At 40.0% G+C, this 23,074-nt stretch overlaps 1 protein-coding gene across 3 annotated transcripts in view; it reads left to right on the forward strand.

The window, feature by feature from the left end:
- Positions 1–11,846: 11,846 nt before the first annotated feature.
- Positions 11,847–23,074, forward strand: part of ADAMTS14 (ADAM metallopeptidase with thrombospondin type 1 motif 14) — a 1,616,175-nt gene continuing 1,604,947 nt past the window's right edge. For all 3 annotated transcript variants that reach the window (XM_044056898.1, XM_044056897.1, XM_044056899.1), the window contains exons 1-2: positions 11,847–12,256; positions 14,176–14,576. In XM_044056898.1, the coding sequence (XP_043912833.1) occupies positions 12,178–12,256; positions 14,176–14,576 (480 nt within the window). In that variant the 5' untranslated portion in view covers positions 11,847–12,177. The remainder of the gene's footprint in view (positions 12,257–14,175; positions 14,577–23,074) is intronic.

Raw genomic sequence — 23,074 nt, forward strand, 5'->3', positions numbered from 1 at the left:
CACCGACGCCATTTCTTCCTACCTTTTGCATGTTCTCTTTCTTACTTTCATCTTTCTTTTCCCCTACGCCATCCTGACAACCCCTCTATACATCAGCCAATCCCCATTCTTTAAACAAAAAACCCATCCAGTCTATTCAAAAGTCCTAAATTGTCCCTGCTTTGTATCTTCCTACAACTACTTCACATATCTCAGTCCTTTCTCTCCTGACTGTCTAATACCTTTCTATAAAAGTGCTGCTGTTACTCATATTAGATACCCTAATCCTAGTCTCCTATGATCTTCTCAGTTTTAACATTTCCTTCATGATCTTCTTCAAATCTACCTCACTCTGTCTCCATTAATATATTCTTCTGTCTGTTCTTTCCACTGTCTTCCTACATGTTTTCATTTTCTAGATGCAGTAGCATTGTGTCACAATAACTGCTACTTTATACATGATAAACTTGGACAAACTTCTCTTCCAATGACATTCCTTGTTTTCATTCTTCCTTTCCAGTCCTACTTCATTTCCCTCTCCAAACAAATCCATTCCATACCTTCTGTATCTCTGATGACCGATACTGCCAGTGGCTTTAGCTGTGCGTGCTTTAATACATCAGTCATTAATGTTAACACCATCACCCTTACTACTTTTAAGTTTCCACTCATTATATTCATTGTACCCATCCACTTGGTCAATGCATCCTGTATCTTATCCTGCTACTCTTCCCAATTTTGTTACATATTTCCTCCGCTTAACTTCAAAAGTACTTCTTCTCTACCTCTGACCATTACTAAGGAATTCTTGGGATGGAAAATCAAAACTGATTATCTGCTGAACTCTTCAAAAATCTGTAACACTTAAAGTAGTATCCCTTCTACATCCTTCATAGAGTTATACCATTTTAGCTAACTGAAGCAGCCTCAGTTTCAAAAGTCCAGTTACTTGCCAGGTTAAACTTGATGGCCCATTTAATCCTGTTGTTTAGCAACAAGTTTCCATATGTTCAGAGAGACTGTATTCCATTGTTTGGCTGTAGGGACACCTGTTGTCTACCTGTAGGTGGTTTAACTCTGACCAATAAGGTACAGTCAGAATTAAACGGCCATGAAGGAATATACCTGATGAGTTACTTGAATAATAACAGGTCAACTTCTGAAGTGTAATAGCAAGTAGACCATTGGTGATTGGGTATGCTCTAGATAAATAAGTTTATATATATATATATATATATATATATATATATATATATATATATATATATATAGGTTCCTAGATTACTACTAGGCTAGCTGCCCTTGTGAACCATTTTAAGCCTAGCTAATTAACCCATGTAAGAATGAAACACTGTACCTTGTGACTGTAAGGTAAACACCTTAACCAGTATACCAACCTTCTATATGTATGCAAGAACAAAAGCATGCAGCCCTGTTCTAAGCTAACCTAAGTGTGGTCATTCATTTATATTTTTTAATTAGTCTGGAGCACTAATCTGCATGAACATTTTTCAACCTCAACATAGAAGCACTGACTTAAGAAGACAAATGTAGGGAAGGAAATCAACCCCACCAGTAAGGAAATAGTACATTAACAACTCATAACACTAAACTTCTGTACTAACTGCCAAACTATCTGTTTGATTGAGAAGATATTAATTACTTGAAGTGCTTTTTGTTTATAAGTGAAATGTCATCTAAATTAATAAACATCTTTTTGCATCTGTCACCTAGAAAAGAATATTAATAAGCCGAATACTACAAAAATATAACAAAAGTACATCTTAATAAAGCCCGACTTAAGTAATTACTGATTACTGATTACGCTTACCAGTTTGGTTTACAGGTTAGGTTGATAGGTGTAATTAAACTTTTTACCTGAATATTACAATCAGGTGGAAAACATGTAGGCTTTAACTTCAGAAAACATCAGTATAATACACATATTCATATAACTGGTTTCTGTAAAAAGTATGAGGAGACATAGGCAGATATTTCTTTGTAGAGAGGGAGGTAAAGTAATATCAATTACAAGAAGAAATAGTTAAGCATTAATATATATGATATTTATATGCAGTATTGTGTTGAGGCAGGGATATGACTGATCTCTATAAATCACATACATTGTTTTATTTTTTAATATTACACGCATATATGCAAGTATTTATTTTATGGAAATACCTTAATCTTAATGAATTGTAAGTAAAACAAACCAATCAAAGTATTAATATATTGAAAAGTGAATATAAACAAATAAAAAAAAGTCAGCTGCTGATTGCTTTATACTACAGCATCTAATAGCTTTAAAATGTATTGTGGCTTAAATGTGTAGCCCTAAATATTTGTAGAGAGTGGGTTTAATCTATCCACAACAGATAAATGAGCACTGTTAAATTAGTTTCTTAACTTTTCTGTATATTTCTAGTACAAGTATATAGTCTGTTTTTGTTAATAGCTAGGTCATGCATGGAATTACTCAGTGATGGGTACAGAAAAGGGATATGTCAACATTACAGTCATAATAATATGAATATGAGATGTAACCTGTGTTGTATAGCTTACAATGCTACTGAGATTTGTCTGCATACATCAACTGGACATAAGCTGATTTAAGTATATTTCCTTCATTTTATTGTGGTTGTTATAACTTGGACTGATTTCTCAGATCTAGCTCTGTTGAAACTGTCTTGTGTGTGTGTCCCCGCCCCACTGTAGATTTGATCTAGGACACTCCCCCAGTCCCTTCTCTTTACCGCATTCTCTCTAATAAACCCTTTCTGCACTTGCTTTTAGTCCTTTTTAATTTAATTACATTTTTTTCATACTGTGTGTGGACTAATATTGCTACATACTCAAGTGTGCCAGCTTGCACTGCATGTGAATTGTTTTTATAGCATTTACTGTCTGTTTTTTTCCTTGTCGCTGTAAAAAAAATCTCTTGTTTTCCTGCCTTACTGAACTAGAGTAGTCCAGTTTCAGAGTTGCTGATGCCTGGGCTTTGTTTTTAGTTCCTGTTACTGATCCATTGCCTTATTAGGAAGGAGGGAAGTTTCTTTGCTTACCAGTGGGAGTGGGAAGCACTGAGCGGCCTTTTTGTCCGATTTGGTGAAGTTTCAGCCAGAAACTAGTAGTCCATTGGTCGTTTTGGGCCAATTCCTAGCTCCTTTCAGCCCCTGCTATAAAACACGCTAAACGCTGTTTTCCAGCTTGTACCAACTCAGCACAGATCCTCGTGGTGGCCTGCAGAGTGATCCAAGCAGCGGAGAGCTAAAAGAGTGACTTTCTACCAGATATATGTATTTTTTGTGGCTTTCCCACTGTTATTAAGCTAGCAACTGCATTTCGCCTGTTTTACTGCTACTTTAAGTGATTTCTGCATTTTACACTGTTTATTGCACTTTAAGTTACTAATTGTTGCAAATTGTTTCTGTAGGCTACACACTAAAGTGCGCTAGCCGATTTACAGCATTTATAGCATTTACTGTCTGTTTTTTTTCCTTGTCTCTGTAAAAAAACAACAACAAAAAAAAAATCTCTTGTTTTCCCGCCTTACTGAACTAGAGTAGTCCAGTTTCAGAGTTGCTGATCCCTGGGCTTTGTTTTTAGTTCCTGTTACTGATCCATTGCCTTATTAGGGAGGAGGGAAGTTTCTTTGCTTACCAGTGGGAGTGGGAAGCACTGAGCAGCCTTTCTGTCCGATTTGGTGAAGTTTCAGCCAGAAACTAGTAGTCCATTGGTCGTTTTGGGCCAATTCCTAGCTCCTTTCAGCCCCCTGCTATAAAACACGCTAAACACGCGTTTTCCAGCTTGTACCAACTCAGCACAGATCCTCGTGGTGGCCTGCAGAGTGATCCAAGCAGCAGAGAGCTAGAAGAGTGACTTTCTACCAGATATAAGTATTTTTGTGGCTTTCCCACTGTTATTTAAGCTAGCGACTGCATTTCGCCTGTTTTATTGCTACTTTAAGTGATTTCTGCATTTTACACTGTTTATTGCACTTTAAGTTACTAATTTTGCAAATTGTTTCTGTAGGCTACACACTAAAGTGCGCTAGCCGATTTACAGCATTTATAGCATTTACTGTCTGTTTTTTTCCTTGTCTCTGTAAAAAAACAAAACATCAATTGTTTTCCCGCCTTACTAAACTAGAGTAGTCCAGTTTCAGAGTTGCTGATCCCTGGGCTTTGTTTTTAGTTCCTGTTACTGATCCATTGCCTTATTAGGGAGGAGGGAAGTTTCTTTGCTTACCAGTGGGAGTGGGAAGCAGTGAGCAGCCTTTCTGTCCGATTTGGTGAAGTTTCAGCCAGAAACTAGTAGTCCATTGGTCGTTTTGGGCCAATTCCTAGCTCCTTTCAGCCCCCTGCTATAAAACACGCTAAACGCGCGTTTTCCAGCTTGTACCAACTCAGCACAGATCCTCGTGGTGGCCTGCAGAGTGATCCAAGCAGCGGAGAGCTAAAAGAGTGACTTTCTACCAGATATAAGTATTTTTTGTGGCTTTCCCACTGTTATTAAGCTAGCAACTGCATTTCACCTGTTTTACTGCTACTTTAAGTGATTTCTGTATTTTACACTGTTTATTGCACTTTAAGTTACTAATTGTTGCAAATTGTTTCTGTAGGCTACACACTAAAGTGCGCTAGCCGATTTACAGCATTTATAGCATTTACTGTCTGTTTTTTTTCCTTGTCTCTGTAAAAAAACAACAACAAAAAAAAAATCTCTTGTTTTCCCGCCTTACTGAACTAGAGTAGTCCAGTTTCAGAGTTGCTGATCCCTGGGCTTTGTTTTTAGTTCCTGTTACTGATCCATTGCCTTATTAGGGAGGAGGGAAGTTTCTTTGCTTACCAGTGGAAGTGGGAAGCACTGAGCAGCCTTTCTGTCCAATTTGGTGAAGTTTCAGCCAGAAACTAGTAGTCCATTGGTCGTTTTGGGCCAATTCCTAGCTCCTTTCAGCCCCCTGCTATAAAACACGCTAAACACGCGTTTTCCAGCTTATACCAACTCAGCACAGATCCTCGTGATGGCCTGCAGAGTGATCCAAGCAGCAGAGAGCTAAAAGAGTGACTTTCTACCAGATATAAGTATTTTTTGTGGCTTTCCCACTGTTATTAAGCTAGCGACTGCATTTCGCCTGTTTTACTGCTACTTTAAGTGATTTCTGCATTTTACACTGTTTATTGCACTTTAAGTTACTAATTGTTGCAAATTGTTTCTGTAGGCTACACACTAAAGTGCGCTAGCCGATTTACAGCATTTATAGCATTTACTGTCTGTTTTTTTCCTTGTCTCTGTAAAAAAACAACAAAAAAAAAAAATCTCTTGTTTTCCCGCCTTACTGAACTAGAGTAGTCCAGTTTCAGAGTTGCTGATCCCTGGGCTTTGTTTTTAGTTCCTGTTACTGATCCATTGCCTTATTAGGGAGGAGGGAAGTTTCTTTGCTTACCAGTGGGAGTGGGAAGCACTGAGCAGCCTTTCTGTCCGATTTGGTGAAGTTTCAGCCAGAAACTAGTAGTCCATTGGTCGTTTTGGGCCAATTCCTAGCTCCTTTCAGCCCCCTGCTATAAAACATGCTAAACACGCGTTTTCCAGCTTGTACCAACTCAGCACAGATCCTCGTGGTGGCCTGCAGAGTGATCCAAGCAGCAGAGAGCTAAAAGAGTGACTTTCTACCAGATATAAGTATTTTTTGTGGCTTTCCCACTGTTATTTAAGCTAGCGACTGCATTTCGCCTGTTTTATTGCTACTTTAAGTGATTTCTGCATTTTACACTGTTTATTGCACTTTAAGTTACTAATTTTTGCAAATTGTTTCTGTAGGCTACACACTAAAGTGCTCTAGCCGATTTACAGCATTTATAGCATTTACTGTCTGTTTTTTTCCTTGTCTCTGTAATAAAACAAAAAAAATCTCTTGTTTTCCCGCCTTACTGAACTAGAGTAGTCCAGTTTCAGAGTTGCTGATCCCTGGGCTTTGTTTTTAGTTCCTGTTTCTGATCCATTGCCTTATTAGGGAGGAGGGAAGTTTCTTTGCTTACCAGTGGGAGTGGGAAGCACTGAGCAGCCTTTCTGTCCGATTTGGTGAAGTTTCAGCCAGAAACTAGTAGTCCATTGGTCGCTTTGGGCCAATTCCTAGCTCCTTTCAGCCCCCTGCTATAAAACACGCTAAACACGCGTTTTCCAGCTTGTACCAACTCAGCACAGATCCTCGTGGTGGCCTGCAGAGTGATCCAAGCAGCGGAGAGCTAAAAGAGTGACTTTCTACCAGATATAAGTATTTTTTGTGGCTTTCCCACTGTTATTTAAGCTAGCGACTGCATTTCGCCTGTTTTATTGCTACTTTAAGTGATTTCTGCATTTTACACTGTTTATTGCACTTTAAGTTACTAATTGTTGCAAATTGTTTCTGTAGGCCACACACTAAAGTGCGCTAGCCGATTTACAGCATTTATAGCATTTACTGTCTGTTTTTTCCTTGTCTCTGTAATAAAACAAAAAAAATCTCTTGTTTTCCCGCCTTACTGAACTAGAGTAGTCCAGTTTCAGAGTTGCTGATCCCTGGGCTTTGTTTTTAGTTCCTGTTACTGATCCATTGCCTTATTAGGAAGGAGGGAAGTTTCTTTGCTTACCAGTGGGAGTGGGAAGCACTGAGCGGCCTTTTTGTCCGATTTGGTGAAGTTTCAGCCAGAAACTAGTAGTCCATTGGTCGTTTTGGGCCAATTCCTAGCTCCCTTCAGCCCCCTGCTATAAAACACGCTAAACGCGCGTAAGCGCGGAGTTACCACTGTTGCACACAAGAGCAGCGGCGGTTAAACTATTTGGGCCATCTAAATTCCATTCTTCCAATTTTCCCTTAAAACTACCTTCCTCGAGCTGTACTGCTGATCTAACCAGCATATCCTATAACTGAAAAGTTCATCTCTACTTGATTCCCAAGTAGACTATTCTCTATCTGTAAAGCCTAGCACTTACTCCTACAGTACTTGCACCTTGATAAAGCACTCTTATTATAGATAGTACCCCACCAGCCTAAAACCCACTTCCTCCGGAGTCCTTTGAAAGTCACTTTATCTACTACTTCTAGTATGTCGAGGGATCAGTTGCTAGTGTCCTCTCCAGCTCAACTGGTGAACCTGGGAATATTGAGGCAATGTTACAACTGCCTCATGTACACAGACAATCCTCTCCTTCTCCCACAAAACACAAATACATGCGAGAGATGCAACTATACGGCCAAACTGGAGGCTGAGCTCTCTCAACATAGGACTGGCAAGACCAGACAGGAGGAGAAGGTAACCACACACAATACATACCCAGTCACACATGGTACCATCACAACTTCAAATCATACACATACTCACACAAAGACATACTCGGAGGCTCTGATCAAAAATTTACCAAAACAGCAGAGGCCACCAAAGCAGACACCCAAACAACTACCACCTCACGACCCAACACATGCAACACATAGACCACACAATCAGAGTGTCAAAGAGTCACAGCCCTTAAGGCCAAACAAAATGCCAGACACACTTGTCATTGGTGATTCCATAGTCAGACACACTGACGTCCCGCTCACCAGACTGAGTAAAGAGAAGGTCACAGTAAGCTGCCTGTCGGGCGCTAGAATCCGCCACATAACGCAAGCACTCAGGTCTCTCAACAGCAGGTACAAGTATGACTCAGTCATTGTCCACGCTGGTGTCAACGACCTGAGACGTACCTCCTTGGACTACATGAAAAGGGACATCGAGGAGCTCTCTGATTATGTAGCCCAGGCAGGTATGACCCTGACCTTGAGCAGTATCCTACCTTCACCTAGAATGATGCCACAATACAGTGATAAGATGATCAGCTTTAATAATTGGCTTAAATTCTGGTGTCATTCAAAGGGGATCCAATGTCTGTCTGCCTGGGATGACATGCTGGACAAGCCACGCTGCTTCGCAAGGGACGGCTTGCACCTGTCACCCCTGGGCTTCCGGATATTGGCAAAGGCTCTTGCCACCCCCATAGTGCCTTTTTTAGGCAAGGCTCAAATTCTAAACCTACCACCCTAGAACACCAAAAGGAAAAAACTAAGGGTAATGCTGCTCAATGCCAGAAGTCTCAATCTCAAGATGCACGCACTCGAGGCCCTTCTCAATATGGAGAACATCGATGTCTGTGCTGTGACAGAAACCTGGTTCAAGGCTCCTGAGAGCACCCCAGCACTAACAGGTTTCACCTCATATCATGCGTTCCGGCCCCAAAATCCGGACAACACCAAGAAAAGAGGGGGGGTGTCCATATTCATAAAGGACACCCACACCTCAAGGTTGGTGGCAACGCACGATGCATCGGAGACCATCCAGGTGCAATTAACCATAGGCAAGACTGCTCTGCAATTTGTAGCATGTTACAGGCCACCCTCTCAAACTCAGGAACCTCACATGGCCTTCCTGAAAACATTGGAGGGGATTAATTTATCTCCAAACACCATCATACTAGGTGACTTCAACTACCCTAATATAGACTGGGAACACTACTCAAGCCCGAACACTCTAACCCAAAGATTCCTGGAGTTCATAAACTCAAATGCCATGGAACAACTAGTCACCATCCCCACAAGAGGAGAAAACATACTTGATCTCATCATCACGAACATGGGATCAAAATGTTCAACACCGGAAGTATACCCCTCACTGGTGAGATCAGATCATAAACTAATCTCGCTGGAGGTCCTCATCCCGCCCCCACCTGAAACAAAAAGACCACAGTGAAAAACTTCTCAAAAGCCGATTTCACACTTCTAAAAACTAGTGTGGTCTCCTTTAAGGCCCCTGAGCCAGTGGTAAACATTACTCAAACCGCTGAATCACTTACAAATGCCTTCTACCGGCACCTACAGGACTGCATGGATCAGGCAATCCCAAACAAAACTAAGACTCTCTGTACCAAAGGCAAGCGTCCAGTCTGGTGGACCCCAGCCATAAACAAGCTCTACAACAAAAGGAGGAAGCTACTACAAGATAGAGCAAAATCCTTGAAAGGTAAGACACCTTTGATCATTATAAGTAAAAACTAAGAGCTCTCATAAAATCATCCAAGGCAAATTTTGAGAGAAAAATCGCCAAGGACTCTAAAGAGAATCATAAGGCCTTCTTTAGCTATGTTAGAAACCTAGGAGGAAACTCCCAGATATGCTCAGAATTAGTTCAAAATGATGTGAAAATTACTGAACCTACACACATTGCCAACATACTGGCTGACAGGTTCAGTGCAAACTTCTCCCCTCCCCCAAAAGGAGAGATATCTATTCCAGAGGATTGTAGCCCCCAAACATCTCCAACGCCCAGGTGAGAACTGCCCTCACTAAGGCAAAAACACAGCATCCATGGGACCGGATGGTGTCCCCGGCTGTGTGCTTCATGAACTCAACGAGGAATTAAACCCACAGTTAGGACAGCTGTTTAATCTTAGCCTCACCTCAGGATACGTACTCAAGGTGTGGCGCACGGCAACTGTGGTCCCACTTCATAAGGGCGGTGCCTCCACAGACCCTGGAAATTACCGCCCCATTAGCTTGACAAGCCTTATCTGCAAAGCCATGGAGAGGATCATAATGGAACTCATAAATAAAGACATAGGGAACTTGCAGACTTTGGATCCAACCCAGTTTGGCTTTGTCAAAGGCAGATCCTGCCTCTTAAACTTGGTTGACTTTTTCGAGACAGTCAACAAGGCCATTGATGAGGGAAAGGCAGTCCATACAGCCTACCTCGACCTGGCAAAGGCCTTCAACAATACCCCACTCAGGTATCATCGAAAAACTCATCAGCTTGAATGTAAACCCATACATCACAAGATGGGTTGCAAACTGGCTAAGTGACAGAACCCACAGGGTCAGAGTTGCTGGAGCCATGTCAGACTCAAAGCCTGTCACAAGTGGTGTCCCACAGGGCTCAGTCCTGGGTCCACTCTTGTTCGGCATCTACTTTTCTGAAGTACAAGCAAACACAGGAGGGTTATGGCTGACAAAGTTTGCAGATGACTGCAAACTGGGCCATAGTCGAAAACACATCTGACACAGATATCCTCCAGAAGGGCCTCACAGAAACGGATAACTGGTGCCAGAGCCATGGCCTGAAGTTAAACGCCAAAAATGCATAGTCATACCCTTCGGGAAAAACAAGGTTACCCCTAGCTACCATATAGGTGGCAATCCACTGAGCACAGAAAAAGTCATCAGAGATCTGGGGACCCAGGTTGACAGTAGCCTTCGCTTGACACTCATGTTGCTAAAGTAGTTAGGAAAACCTTCTATATCACCCACCTGATCATGAAGGGATTCACATCTAGATCAAGGGAGGTCATCGTCCCCTGTACTCATCACTCATTAGACCTATGATTGAGTACAATGCCCGCTCGAATGTATCTGACCAGACACCTGCTGCAGCTTGAAAGGCCCCAAAAGTTCCTCACCAAAAGGATAAAGGGTCTCAAAATATGTCTTATGCTGCCCGACTGAAAGAACTCCAGTTCTATTCAGTCTCATACCGCTTGCTCAGAGGTGACCTGTGCCTGACATATAAGGCCATGTCAAACCCAGATTTGATGAATATGCTTCACCTCAAAAATCTAGATCCCTCAGAACCACAAGGGCGGGAGACTTAAACCTTGACACGGTTATAAATAGAACGTGCTGGAGGAACAGATTCATCACCCAGAGACTCCCTATGCTGTGGAACAAAATCCCGGTACATGTGAGGCAGAGCACCTCTCTGGCCTTGTTCAAGAGGAATCTTGACCAATGGATGGGAGATTGCAGATATATCCCAGGGATTACTTCAGTGTCACTGCTTGACAGAGGCACAGCAAAATGATAGGCATAGTTTTTATTCAAACTAAAGGGGTGGCGAAAGCCACATAACTATGGGCTAGGCTTATAAATGCCCTTGGGCAGATAGCCTAGTATGAACCTATGAACCTATGAACCTATATCACATGCACAACAGGCACTGACAAAGGGCCAATTATTCCACATAAAATGAGCTATTGAGGAGTACTTCCTGCAGAATGTATGCATACTTCATGTACTAGTCCTGTAAGGTGCAGAGGAATTTATTAATTTAATCAATAGTAAACAAATCCATAATTTATAATTTGGATTACCATCCAATTACCCTATTTATATATCTAAAATTGTCTTGAACTGATATAGTCTGTGCATACAAGTTGCTTCTAGACACATATTTGTATTTGATTCTTTTGTTAACCAAGTAAACCCACTAGGGCCAATTGCCTCTTTTCAGTGGCTATGCAGCATTACTGTCCAGCACAGTGACTTGCTCAGTCTCACTGTAGGCAAATGGGGATTGTGGGATTCTTACCAAAGACTGCAGAACTGTGGGATTCAAACACAGGACTACAGGGTAAAACCTTTAAATAGCTCATAACCTAAATCCTCCATGAGAAAACGTTTATAGTAAAGACTGCAAGATATTTCCTTTGACATAATAATATTACTTTATACTACCCGGCATGCTTGAGAAGTATTATCTAAATTCTACCACAATATATTTAGAAGAACTGTATTTAGTTATCTGATTCCCTTCTAAGTACTTTGCTTTTGAAATGCATATCCAACTTTTTCTGAGGAAAGCCTGTAAGTAGCAATGTAAAGCCTGTAAGCCCTCCCCTAAATTCTTGTAATGTGATGTACGGGTCCCCCTATAGACTAGAATTTAGACTCTGCATTGGATAGCTAAGTGTAATGTCAGTCAGGTGACGTCACTGCATACATACCATAGCACAGAGTGGATAAGAAAGAGTGAGAGAGAGAGAGAGAGAGAGAGAGAGAAAGTGACAGATAGACAGAAGGAGAGAGGGAGAGAGAGAAAAAATTTGCATGTCTCTCATTTCAGTGATTTGGCCTCCTGGAATTTTTTTCTCTTTCTCTCTCTTGTAAATGGATGGTGTTTGTCCTAGTTTATGTATAGCTGAAGAAGTGAAGGGGACTGCTGAAGCCCTGCAAATTACTCACTCTTCATTCAGGAGGGGAATATGCTAAAAGCCTCTAAGCTGCCCTGCAGCTCAGTTTCTGCTGTTGCTTTAAAAGACCGGTAAGGTAGTTCTGGAGAAGAGAAGGGAACGCCAGCATTTCAACTTGTGAGTGATCTGAAAGTTTATTTTATTTCCTGGAAGCATTATTTTGCAATGGATTATAGATGCTCAGCATTTTGGTTTCTTATTTTACCACTGTTTAATCTGTGCCTTTCCACACTACAATTTGAAGGTGAGTTTTTCATTTGTAAATTGTGACTCATTTCTTATCAGTCCGTCTCTTTGTTTCAGTTTTACAGTAAGGAATTTAAAAGTGTTGTTTTCTGCTAGGAGTAAAATGTTTGCTTTAGATTTGTTAAACAGTAAGAAATTCTGTGAGCATAAACATTTATATTTTGCAGAAGTTATACCATGAAAACTGCAACACAGTTAACACACACAGTGTTGTAATGTACTTAAGTATGTTAGTCCTTTTACTTTTACCAAAAAGTTTAACATTTGCAAAGTGCTGTGGTAGAAGTGAAGCTGGAGTGTGAGTGTACATAGCTGTATTTAAAGAAGGGTGCATAATGTAAAACCAAACAATATCACATGGTCTGGTATATATTGAACAGATCTTAATGACAAAACCACCAGACAACTGCCTTGGAATTCTGAATGTGGGTTAGTAACTGTTCAGTATACGTGTGTTATTTTACTTATGAAATGAATTTTTTATTGTGCCATCATTTTACACATTTTATGTATGTTTTGAACATATTTTCACACTCCTTTTAGACACTCAAGATTGTTTTGTGTTCTGCGTCCATTCCACTGAGATTGTGTAGATAAACAGAACAGTAATTATTTATTTAAAACTACTACACTGTAAATATTTGTACATTTAGACTCGGAAAATACAGGACATACATTTTTGACATGGCATACAACTTTTTTCATTCATTTAAAAAAAAATAGGTGAGAGTAAGGGTTAATTAAACTTTCCAACAGTTCTAAGGCAATTCTCATATTAGGAAGCAAGCAACAGTTACAGTTACTGTGTGTTGATCAACTGCCATGCTTTGCTTGAAAGTGACGAACAGGCAAATCAGCTTTCCTGTTGTAAGTGGAAGTTATTTGCTCTGAGGCCCATAATAATTAGAATTTGAGCATAAAGGTGTGCTTATGTTTGACAGGTAGACTTATATGATTAGGGACAGCCCTACAGGGACAGCTAACAAGGCATCTTGATGTATCTGAGACCTAGGTTAGCTCAGACTTGCTGTAAGTTTGTCATCAGAAAGCTCATTTATTGGTATAAGTCTAAAAGACCCTTTTGCTGCAGTTTATATCCTGTTAACCCAATGGTCACTATTCCATTTGTCAGTATAGCAAAACAGGGTGTCACTGTTTTTTTAGTTATGGGTTTGAATCTTTCATTTTCCATTTGCATATTGTATAACTGACAGAATCAGTTAAACAAATAAAAACAACCAGGTCATCACTAAAATGATGATTATAATGGGATTTCATTTGTTAAAAGAATAATAAAATCAAAGCACTATTTGGATAACATCTGACTGATGCTAGTCCAGTAATGGGTTATGGACAAAACTGAAGATGTAGTCAGAGGAGAGAGAAAGACAAGACTACATTATAGTAGCAAATTAACTGGTGGATTTCTCTATACATAAACAGTAATGCCAGTTATGAAGTGCCATGCAAGTTGTGCATGTTCTTTTAGTCATGTGTGTTTCTACTTTTGTTATTAGTCTTGTGGAGTCATTTTTATAAACTAAAAATAATAATGTAAAACAAGGAGTTATTTTTACAAACTAAAAATAATAGTGTAAAACAAGTTGTGAGAGTTAAGTGACAGCAAAATGTGTGTGCGTGCAGGGGTATGTGCGTGTGTGTTTCCACCTGCATATGTGTGTGTTTGCATACAAACATTGTTTGCTAAGACATTTTAGGGGAAACTATCGCTAATGGAACATGACAGCATTTACCCTTAAAACATTATAATCGTAGGTACATTTCAAACGTTTGTGGCCATCTTTTTTAAGGCACAGGTAGTAGGAGTGCTTGTTCATGGCATGTAAAGACTCAGCTTTGTGACTGGGATTTGCCAAACTAGCAGAGCTACTTTACCTTTTTATTATTTCTCAACAGACTTGCTGTCTTCAAGGTTGTCAGAGTACAGTGTGACCATGCCCTTCAGCTCTGATGCCCAGGGTCGTTATGTTTCCCATCGTCTATCTACTGTAAGGAATACGAGAAACAACAAGTCACAGCATGGAAGGAGGAGGGTCACTCGTGGTGTGCAAGATCCTGGCGCATTCTCCTCAGAGTTTCGGGATGAGCAGCTTTTTTTCAATGTGACAGTTTTTGGGAGGGATCTGCATCTGCGACTCAGGATGAACCAGAATTTGGTTGCTCCTTACACCACTTTAGAGTGGCAGGAAGACTTCTCTGTACTTTCCAAGGAAAAGATGCCTGTCGACTGCACATTTATTGGGGATATTACTGACATGCCAGGGACTACAGTGGCCATCAGCAACTGTGATGGATTGGTATGTCAACAACACTTATGATTTGTTTATACCATTATTTAAGAATATTTACAGCTAGAGTTGTTATCTTAAGCAAAGTGGTGTGTGTGTGTGTGTGTGTGTGTGTGTGTGTGTGTGTGTGTGTGTGTGTGTGTGTGTGTGTGTGTGTGTATGAGTGCACACGTGTGTGCTTAATATCTGTCAGTTAACACTGTTGCCTTTCATTATTTAGCAGTTTGGATATCTAACTTACTTTACTTTCTTTTTCTTATTGGTGTGATATTTTACAATTTTTCTAGCAAGACATTATTATGATGAATCTTTACAATAAGTGAATATGAAAATGTCTTTGTGTGAGCACCTGACCTGAGTACTGGTTCTGTGTGTGACCTCCTGACCTGAGTACTTGTTTTGTGCAGCTGGCATCTGAATAATGGAAATGAAATGACTGTAAAGCACATTTAAAGTTTAATAGCTGCATGCAATTCTTTATATTGTATTCAAATCAGAATTTGCAAATGTGTATTTTTTTCTGGGAGGAGAACTTCATAAGTTTTACTTAATTCATAAGCATTTAACCCAGCCCCATTCGTAAGACAGCAGCAGCTCAGAGGCCGTCTATTCTGTAGGGAATTAAATATAAGATTAGAGCAAGGAGTGTGCGCTTGACTTTTGATGATATTGAGGTGTGCAGACTGGAACCAGGTGGTCCACAAGACTTAGCAGGTAGTTTGTGAGACGGGACGGTGCTGATGGTGAGACAGGTACAGACAGATATGTGTGCACCCAGGTAGTCTGTGTGACAGGTAACAACACTGGCACAGCTATATGGCCCTTGGGAGCTCACGGTACCTTACCATTTGTGTGGTGTTTGTTGATGACTGAGGCATTCCATTCCAGTGTTACTTGTATTTCATTTGCCGTGTAGCCTGTACCATCTAGGTGTGTGGTAGTACAGAGTAGTGGGACTGAAAGTGTCTGAAGAGCTAATGTTATATGGGTCTGATTCACAAGAATGTGAACCGTGATTCATAAAGAGTATAGATGGCGATATCTTACTACCTATTCAAGTGCACTATATTGTATTATCATATCATTAGAGCTTGGAAATCTGTCTCTGAAGTAATTGTAGTATCAAGTATTTTTACCCTATTGTTTGAACTTTTGAGAGATAAAACCCATATTGGCCTATCTATTGTTCTTACAGAGAAATACTAATGCAAGGTGTAGCTGTGCTGTTTTGTCACTGGTTATGCCTGGCTACATGTGCACATATTAACAGCTGTAATACAATTGAGATTGCTTTTGAGAATCCAACCTGCAATTTTGGTTTATTTATTGTTGTTGTTGTGGTGGGGGATCTTTTATTGATCTTTTGGTGTTCTGAAACCTATACTGTTATGGGGGAGGGAAGCTCTGTGGAACTGGTGGTATTTTGAAGCCTGTATTGTTGTAGGGGAGGGGAGCTCTGTGGAACTGGTGGTATTCTGAAGCCTCTATTGTTGTGGGGGAGGGGAGTTCTGTGAAACTGGTGATGTTCTAAAACCTGTATTGTTGAAAGGGAGGCGAGCACTCTGTGGAACTGGTGGTGTTATGAATCCTGTATTGTTGTGGGGGAGGGGAGCTCTGTGGAACTGGTGGTGTTCTGAAACCTGTATTGTTGTGGGGAAGGGGAGCTCTGTGGAACTGGTGGTCTAAAGCTTGTACTGTTGTGGGGGAGGGGAGCTCTGTGGAACTGGTGGTGTTCTGAAACCTGTGTTGTTGTGGGGGAAGGGGTCTCTCTGGATATGGTGGTGTTTTGAAGCTTGTTGCTTTGTTTGAAGTACATACTGTGGTTTTCCATCTTTGCAATCAGATGCTTCAAAATGTGATTGCTCGCCCTAAACCACTGCGCTCTAGTGCTACATTAGAATGCCATTACCGAAATGTGAACTGATGCTTCTAAACTACTGCTTTGTAGAAGCTCTCATCCATTTGCATAGGTGAGACATAGTCAGTCCTTCTGATGTGTTGTTTCATATGTGTATTCCTTTCATAGCTCATCACTATTTCTGAAATACATAGCTGTATTTTGGTGCACTTTATTCAGGGTATTAACCTTTCACTGTGTACCAAGTTTCTCTGTCCCATCCAGCATTAACTGTGAGAGACTCAATAAAATGTGAAAATACTAGATCATTAGTCTAAGGCACATTTTCCAAGACTGTGTACAATGTATGCTTGCAACCATGTGAGGCACAAATTCATTGTAGTCTGTAGTCTATTTAAGTGCTTGCATGGTTTTTATGTGGGTCAGTAAGTCTTAACATATTTATAAAAAAATTAATGCAAGTAGATTTAATCAAGGCTTTAGTGTACCTTATACGTCTATATCTTGAGATGTATTTGTTTATTTATTTTTAAAGTTGTGCTAACATTTTTCTGAATTACTTGGTGAAAGGGTGGATGGATGAACGGATGCATGGATAGTGTAGTGGTGGGGATGTACCTTTGATGTTGTTTTGACACTATGATTCCAGAATGTAAATAGTGGACTGGACACTAATGCCTATTTTAGTGGTTCTGGTAATGTTATGGCCAGTGTTTCATGGAACTGCTTTTTATGGTGAGTTTGCAAAGTGTTTGTAAAGTGTCAGTTATTTTGGGCAATGTTTCTGTATTTAGTTTTACTGTAGCCTAGTTATGCCAATTTAATCAGATTTTGAATGTACTATAACAGTGTTTCTCAGATCAATATAATTGTTACAACACATGTATTTCAGCCATCAGAATACAAAAGTGTTTTGCCAAGAGCTGTAGTACTGCATCCTGAGTTCCTCAAATAAGGCTCAAGCAGTGTAAAATCTCAATTGTTTACAAAAGGTAATGTGTCATCTTTCTGTCCTAACTGTATGTCATACAGATGAATGGAGCACTTCACCTTATTAACGTAGTTGATAAACTCATGTAGGCGCATGATGGTGTGGCAGTTAATGTTGCTGCCTCACAATGCAGAGACCTAGAGTTTGGTTCTTGGCTTGGGTGTCTTGTGTGCACACTTTGTGTCTGTCCATGTGGGTTTTTGTAGGGTGCCTCAATTTTCTCACACATCCCCAAAGAACTGATGGCCCTCCAAAGTTTCATGTTTATATGCACCCTTATGCCTGTTATAGGGACTCCTGCAATGTTATAGGCAGTGTTTCATAAAATGTCTTTTTGTTGTAAGTATGGTAGACTCATGGAAACTCCAAGCTTTTGATGAGGTGAGGTGTTTTAATAAAGTATTTTAGCAGAGAAATGTTTTCTTCTGTCTTGAAATTTTGCAGGTTAAGTATGCATATTGTTATTAGGTATGCCTTTTAACTACTTCAGAGTACCCCTTGTCTCTTACATAGCATGATGGTAATGTTATTTTGGGGAGATTGACATATCCACAAATTATCATAGTGATAATAAGGCACTAAGCACACAATCGGTCGTGAAAGACTTGGGCACCCAGGTTGATAGCAAACTGACTTTTGACCACTATATTGCCTCTGTTGTATGGAAAGCTTTCTACACGGCCCACCTCATTAACAAGAGTATCTCATCCAGGGACAAGGTGGTCATACCATCCCAGTAATCTTCCCTTATAAGACCCATTATTGAGTACAATGCCCCTTTCGGCATGTACTTCACAAAGCACATGTAGCATCTGGAGAGACCACAGAGGTTCCTCACCCAGAGGGAGAATCCAGGGCCTCAAACATCTGCCCTACACAGGTAGGCTAAAAGCCCTGTCCGTCTACTCAGTCTCTTACAAACTCCTCAGAGATGACCTCTGCCTGGCATACAAAGCAATCTCATACTCCGCCCTGATGGGACTGCTGCATATCCGCAAGTCAAGCTCCACTCGAGTAACCCGGACGCATGAACTCAACCCCTGTCTGTGACATCAGTAGGACTTGTTGGCGGGACAGATTTGTGTCCCATAGACTCCTCCTTTTGTGGAATAGACTCCCTCTCCACGTAAAGCAGAGTAGCTCATTAAACCTTTTTAAGCGCAACCTAGATAACTGGATGGGGAACAGAAAATACACCCCTGGGATTCCACCTGTGTCCCTGCTTGACAGTGGCATAGGGTGCTGACTTGTGGAACATGGGCTAAATTCTTGGCTAGGCTTGTAAGGGCCTCAGGGCCAATAGCCTATTCAGGGCTCACCCTAGCTGGTTACCATAGGAGATAATATAGTGCATCTACTCTGAAGGGCCATGCAAGTATAAGCAGTGATGTCTACAAGGCACTGCTGGAGCATTTGGAAGTAATCCACCCGTGTAACTAGAAATGGGATTCACTTACTGGTAGTATGTCAGCTTGGCGAAAATGGGCTGAAAAAGAAACATTTAGTGTTTCTAAAGAATCTATAGTGTATGTCGCTTATCAAACAATCTCACAACTGTTATATTATTGACCTACTTGTATTTTTACTTTGAGTGTGCCTTCTTTTGATTGTATATACCTCTTATTATTTTTTCTGTACCTGTACTTGTTTTTGTTATATAATTGCATAATACTGTTTATACTATGTTGGAGCTTTTCTCCCCGGGCCTCTACTGAAAATGGAAATATATCCAGTTAGACTAGCCCGGTCAACAAATGTAAAATAAAATAAAAATAAATAAAATAAATTTATTTTGGACAGGCTAAACCTTTTTTAAAAATTGCTTAAGCTGTAACTAAAAAGGTAAGAAGAAGCAGGACGAATTGTTGAGAATGGTATGGCTGTATTTCTAATAACTCTACATTTTGTAGGTGTAGCTGGACATTATCATGATTGGTATTGGGGATCCAGCTTAATATCTGCTTTATGAACACCAACTTTCAGACCACTCTGCTTACCAGACCTACTCTTTAGAGAAGTTAATGGTGACATTTCAAGACATATGCAGGCATCAAAGTTGAACTTTCAATTGAAAAGAAAATATTTACATATTGAGTCTTTGATGCATATTTTGCGGCATTTGCCTTAAAATCATCAGTAACATTAATGGTTTATTACTCTAATTTGGAAGGTTATACTTCCAATGTTTTCTGAAATTTGCGGGATGTTGTTCTCTTAATGTCTGCTATAGCAGACTAGGTATGTCTACAAACGTTGGTTTAATGTTTATGTTTCAGGTTCATAAGCAGTGTGCCATAGTGGGTTATGAGAAATATTTCTCAGAATGAGAATCATGGACTGTCTTGACTTATGTGAGAACTGTGCTGTTTACCATAAAATTTGTTACTGTGAACATAATTTGGTGGCTAATAATTTGCAGTTGCAAGTATTCAAAAATATGACTTGTAGGCATTATAATTTAGATTATTTTAATGAAAAGGAATATCGATTTTAAATTTGAGATCATTTTTTGCAGCAATATCATAGTAATTTAAAGAGTGCTGATTTTCTGCATTAATGCAACCAATAAGTATTTGATGGATACATATATGGAAGTACTGGTCTCAATTTCTTTGCTCAAGAGTCAGGAACAAAGTCAAACATAATGGTGGGGGACAAAGGCCCAAACTTAGGGGCAATTTTTAAATATTACGTCAATTCCCTTAAAAAGTTAATAGGACAAGAAGGTTTGCATCAGTTTGCATTTTCAGAAGAATACAAAGTATGAAACTCTAATATTTACCTTTATTGACTGTAAACTTCATGAATATACCAGAGAATCTGCAATGTTATGAGGTAAAGGGCAACATATGGTACAAAATCAGATTGATGACTGGAAGGCTATGTGCTCTGTTACTCTGTCATGTGTAAAACGTCTGTTGAATATGACATGACATACAAATTCAGTTCTGGAAGGGCCATTAAGATTGAAATAAATATCCCACTCCATTTATGCATGAAGAACCAAATCAAACCTTGCATGTTATTGTTTCTATTCTGTGTAGTATTGTAGATGAAAACTTCTGTGATCGCATTACTGTGATTCTGTTGGAGTAAAAAAGTATTGGAAAATGTCTGTTCAATACAGATTTCTTTGTAAAGTTCAGACGTTTTCATCCATTTGACTACTTGCACGCAGTTTGTTTTGATGGTTCAGATTTACACAAAACCCTCACTAAGAGTCATACTAATGCAGTTATGGGCTGCATGAAATAATTTAATTGAAGAGATGTTTAGCACTGTAAATAATGATTTTTATGCAATGCAATGAAAATTATAACTCAGTGTATCACTAATAAAGTGACTTGTACAAGCCCAGTACCCCTTCCCTTTCTAGTTGTATACACCAACTTCAAGCTAGCTGTAACGTGGGAGTAAGATGAATTCTCAGATACTGTAGCCTCAGAATTAGTATAGAATTAACACCTATTTGCAGTTTAGAGTTCACATTTAAGAGTGTCAGACATCTGCGCTGCAAACCATTGCCTTGTTTTTGCAACTTTTGAATATTTTGATAGCATTTAAGCAGATGAATTATTGCATTATTCACTGTCATGCATAGATTTATTATTCAGTTGAATGCACTGTGAGATACCACAGTGTGCCAACACTGCAAAACTAAAGGAATGCTTTGCTGTTGTGGGATTATGATTTGTTTGTGATGAAAATGCATTGAGGGGGAGGGAGAATGATGTGTGTGTGTGTGTGTGTGTGTGTGTGTGTGTGTGTGTGTGTGTGTGTGTGTGTGTGTGTGTGTGTGTGTGTGTGTATGATATGTGTCAGTGATCATCCGCGTAATATCGGAGGGGACATGTCTAAATACTTTAACTCACAGAGGTCATGTTGCTTACTACAACCACAGGTTAGCTTTGAATCAGTATGGATGCGTAACTATAGTATTTATTTATCCATATAAGAATGCATTTTTTAAGTCTGCTCTGCAGGTATGGCTTCTTAAATCATAGGTTCTTTTCCATGGAAGACCAGGATGCAAAATAAATTAAGCATGGTACTTAGGATAGCAGCATATACAAGCATGCACTGTTGGGAGTTAAACCTCTATGCCACTGAGTAAGTTAATGTAGTGAATTTGTCACTAAAAGTAATTTATTTACTCATTTGAACTTTGTTCCTAATCTTGGGGCTGCAAAACTCTGCTAGCCATCAGAAAAAGAAACAAGGATTTCTCTTGTAGGAATTGCTAGCACGAGAGGGCCTGCAGTAAAGTACCATACGAATGATCCCCTCCCCCAAGGAACAGTTCAATAAAACACCACTGACATTAAACTGAATGACAGCATTGTAAAGAACCATGTGGAAACTACAGCTTAACCACTGTAAAACTGCTAATTGCATGAAAGTAAATTCACAGTTTGCAGACTCATAATGTCAGAAGGAAAACAAGACGGTGCACTGTCAAAAGCAGAAAAAAATATTAGGTGTATGAGAACAAAGCAGTAGCAGTGCCAGATTGAGAGAGTTATAAAAACTGCAACAAGAATGAAGTCTGAACTGAAATCTAGGAATGGCTGAAAAAAAGTCAGTAGAAGTATTTATGGAGAAAGCTGCGCTATTTGTCTGAATCACAACTTTTAATGTATTTCTGGGTGAATCTGAAGAAACTTGACTTTTTCTTAAGACTGGTCTAGCTTAACAATGTTTAATATCACTGAATTTTAAAAGTATATTCTGCTTTGCTTAATTAAGCCGCGGTGGTGCAGCCGTTAGCGTTGTCGCCTCACAGCAAGAGGTTCTCCCGTTCGATTCTCCGCTGGAGGGCCTTCTGTGTGGAGTCTGCATGTCCTCCCCGCGGTCGAGTGATGTTAAAGACATGCAGGTGCGAGCATGAATGGGCATGCCTTTGTTGAAGGTTGGGCTTCGGGCTGGCAACTCGGCACCATAAAAATCCACTGCCAATCATGAGCGGACTGGAGTTCCGCCGTGGCGACCCCTAACCAGGAAAAGTCGAAAGTCATTCTGGTTTGCATAATTATTGTAAGTATGTTTGCTGACTGGATATAGCCAGGAAGAATGCTGGCATTAAAGCAGACAGCACTTTAAGTTCTGGAAATTATGTTCAGATATAAGGAGAAAAATAAAAGCTGCTTGCATGCAGTAAGGGGGGAATAGGAGTCAGAAAACTGGCAACACACTTCAAGAGAAGTATGAATCCTGCTGATTAAATAGTCAGTTTATATACTGTGTCATCATTTGAATCTCAGCTGCCCTCTTTATAACCCAGTGAGTTTAAAAAAGATTACTTTCACTAAAACATATGTCTTGTTCTTATTTTCTGCCTGGATGCTGTTTAAAATTTGAATATGGAAGATATCAAACAAATTAACTGTGGAGGAACCTGGAGGGAGAAATCACAAATTTATCTTGGCGCTGGACTTCCAGAAGAATCAACTGATTGTCCTGGGAAGTCTACAACCTCTGATCCATAAAGTGAGTATGGATGGAGGGTGGGAGAGGGGAGAAAAATGGAAGTTAGGCTGACAAAGTGTGTGAGCCTGTTTGTGGCATTAGGGGCTGTGAGTTGTCGATTGTGTATTTTTCTAAGAAGGTGTAACTGAAAAAGATGGAGGGAACAGTGGGAAGTAAATATTGGGCACAATC

This window comes from Protopterus annectens, chromosome 14.part0 (genome assembly GCF_019279795.1).
Source record: "Protopterus annectens isolate FY-2018-M chromosome 14.part0, PAN1.0, whole genome shotgun sequence".
Classification (NCBI taxonomy): domain Eukaryota; kingdom Metazoa; phylum Chordata; order Ceratodontiformes; family Protopteridae; genus Protopterus; species Protopterus annectens.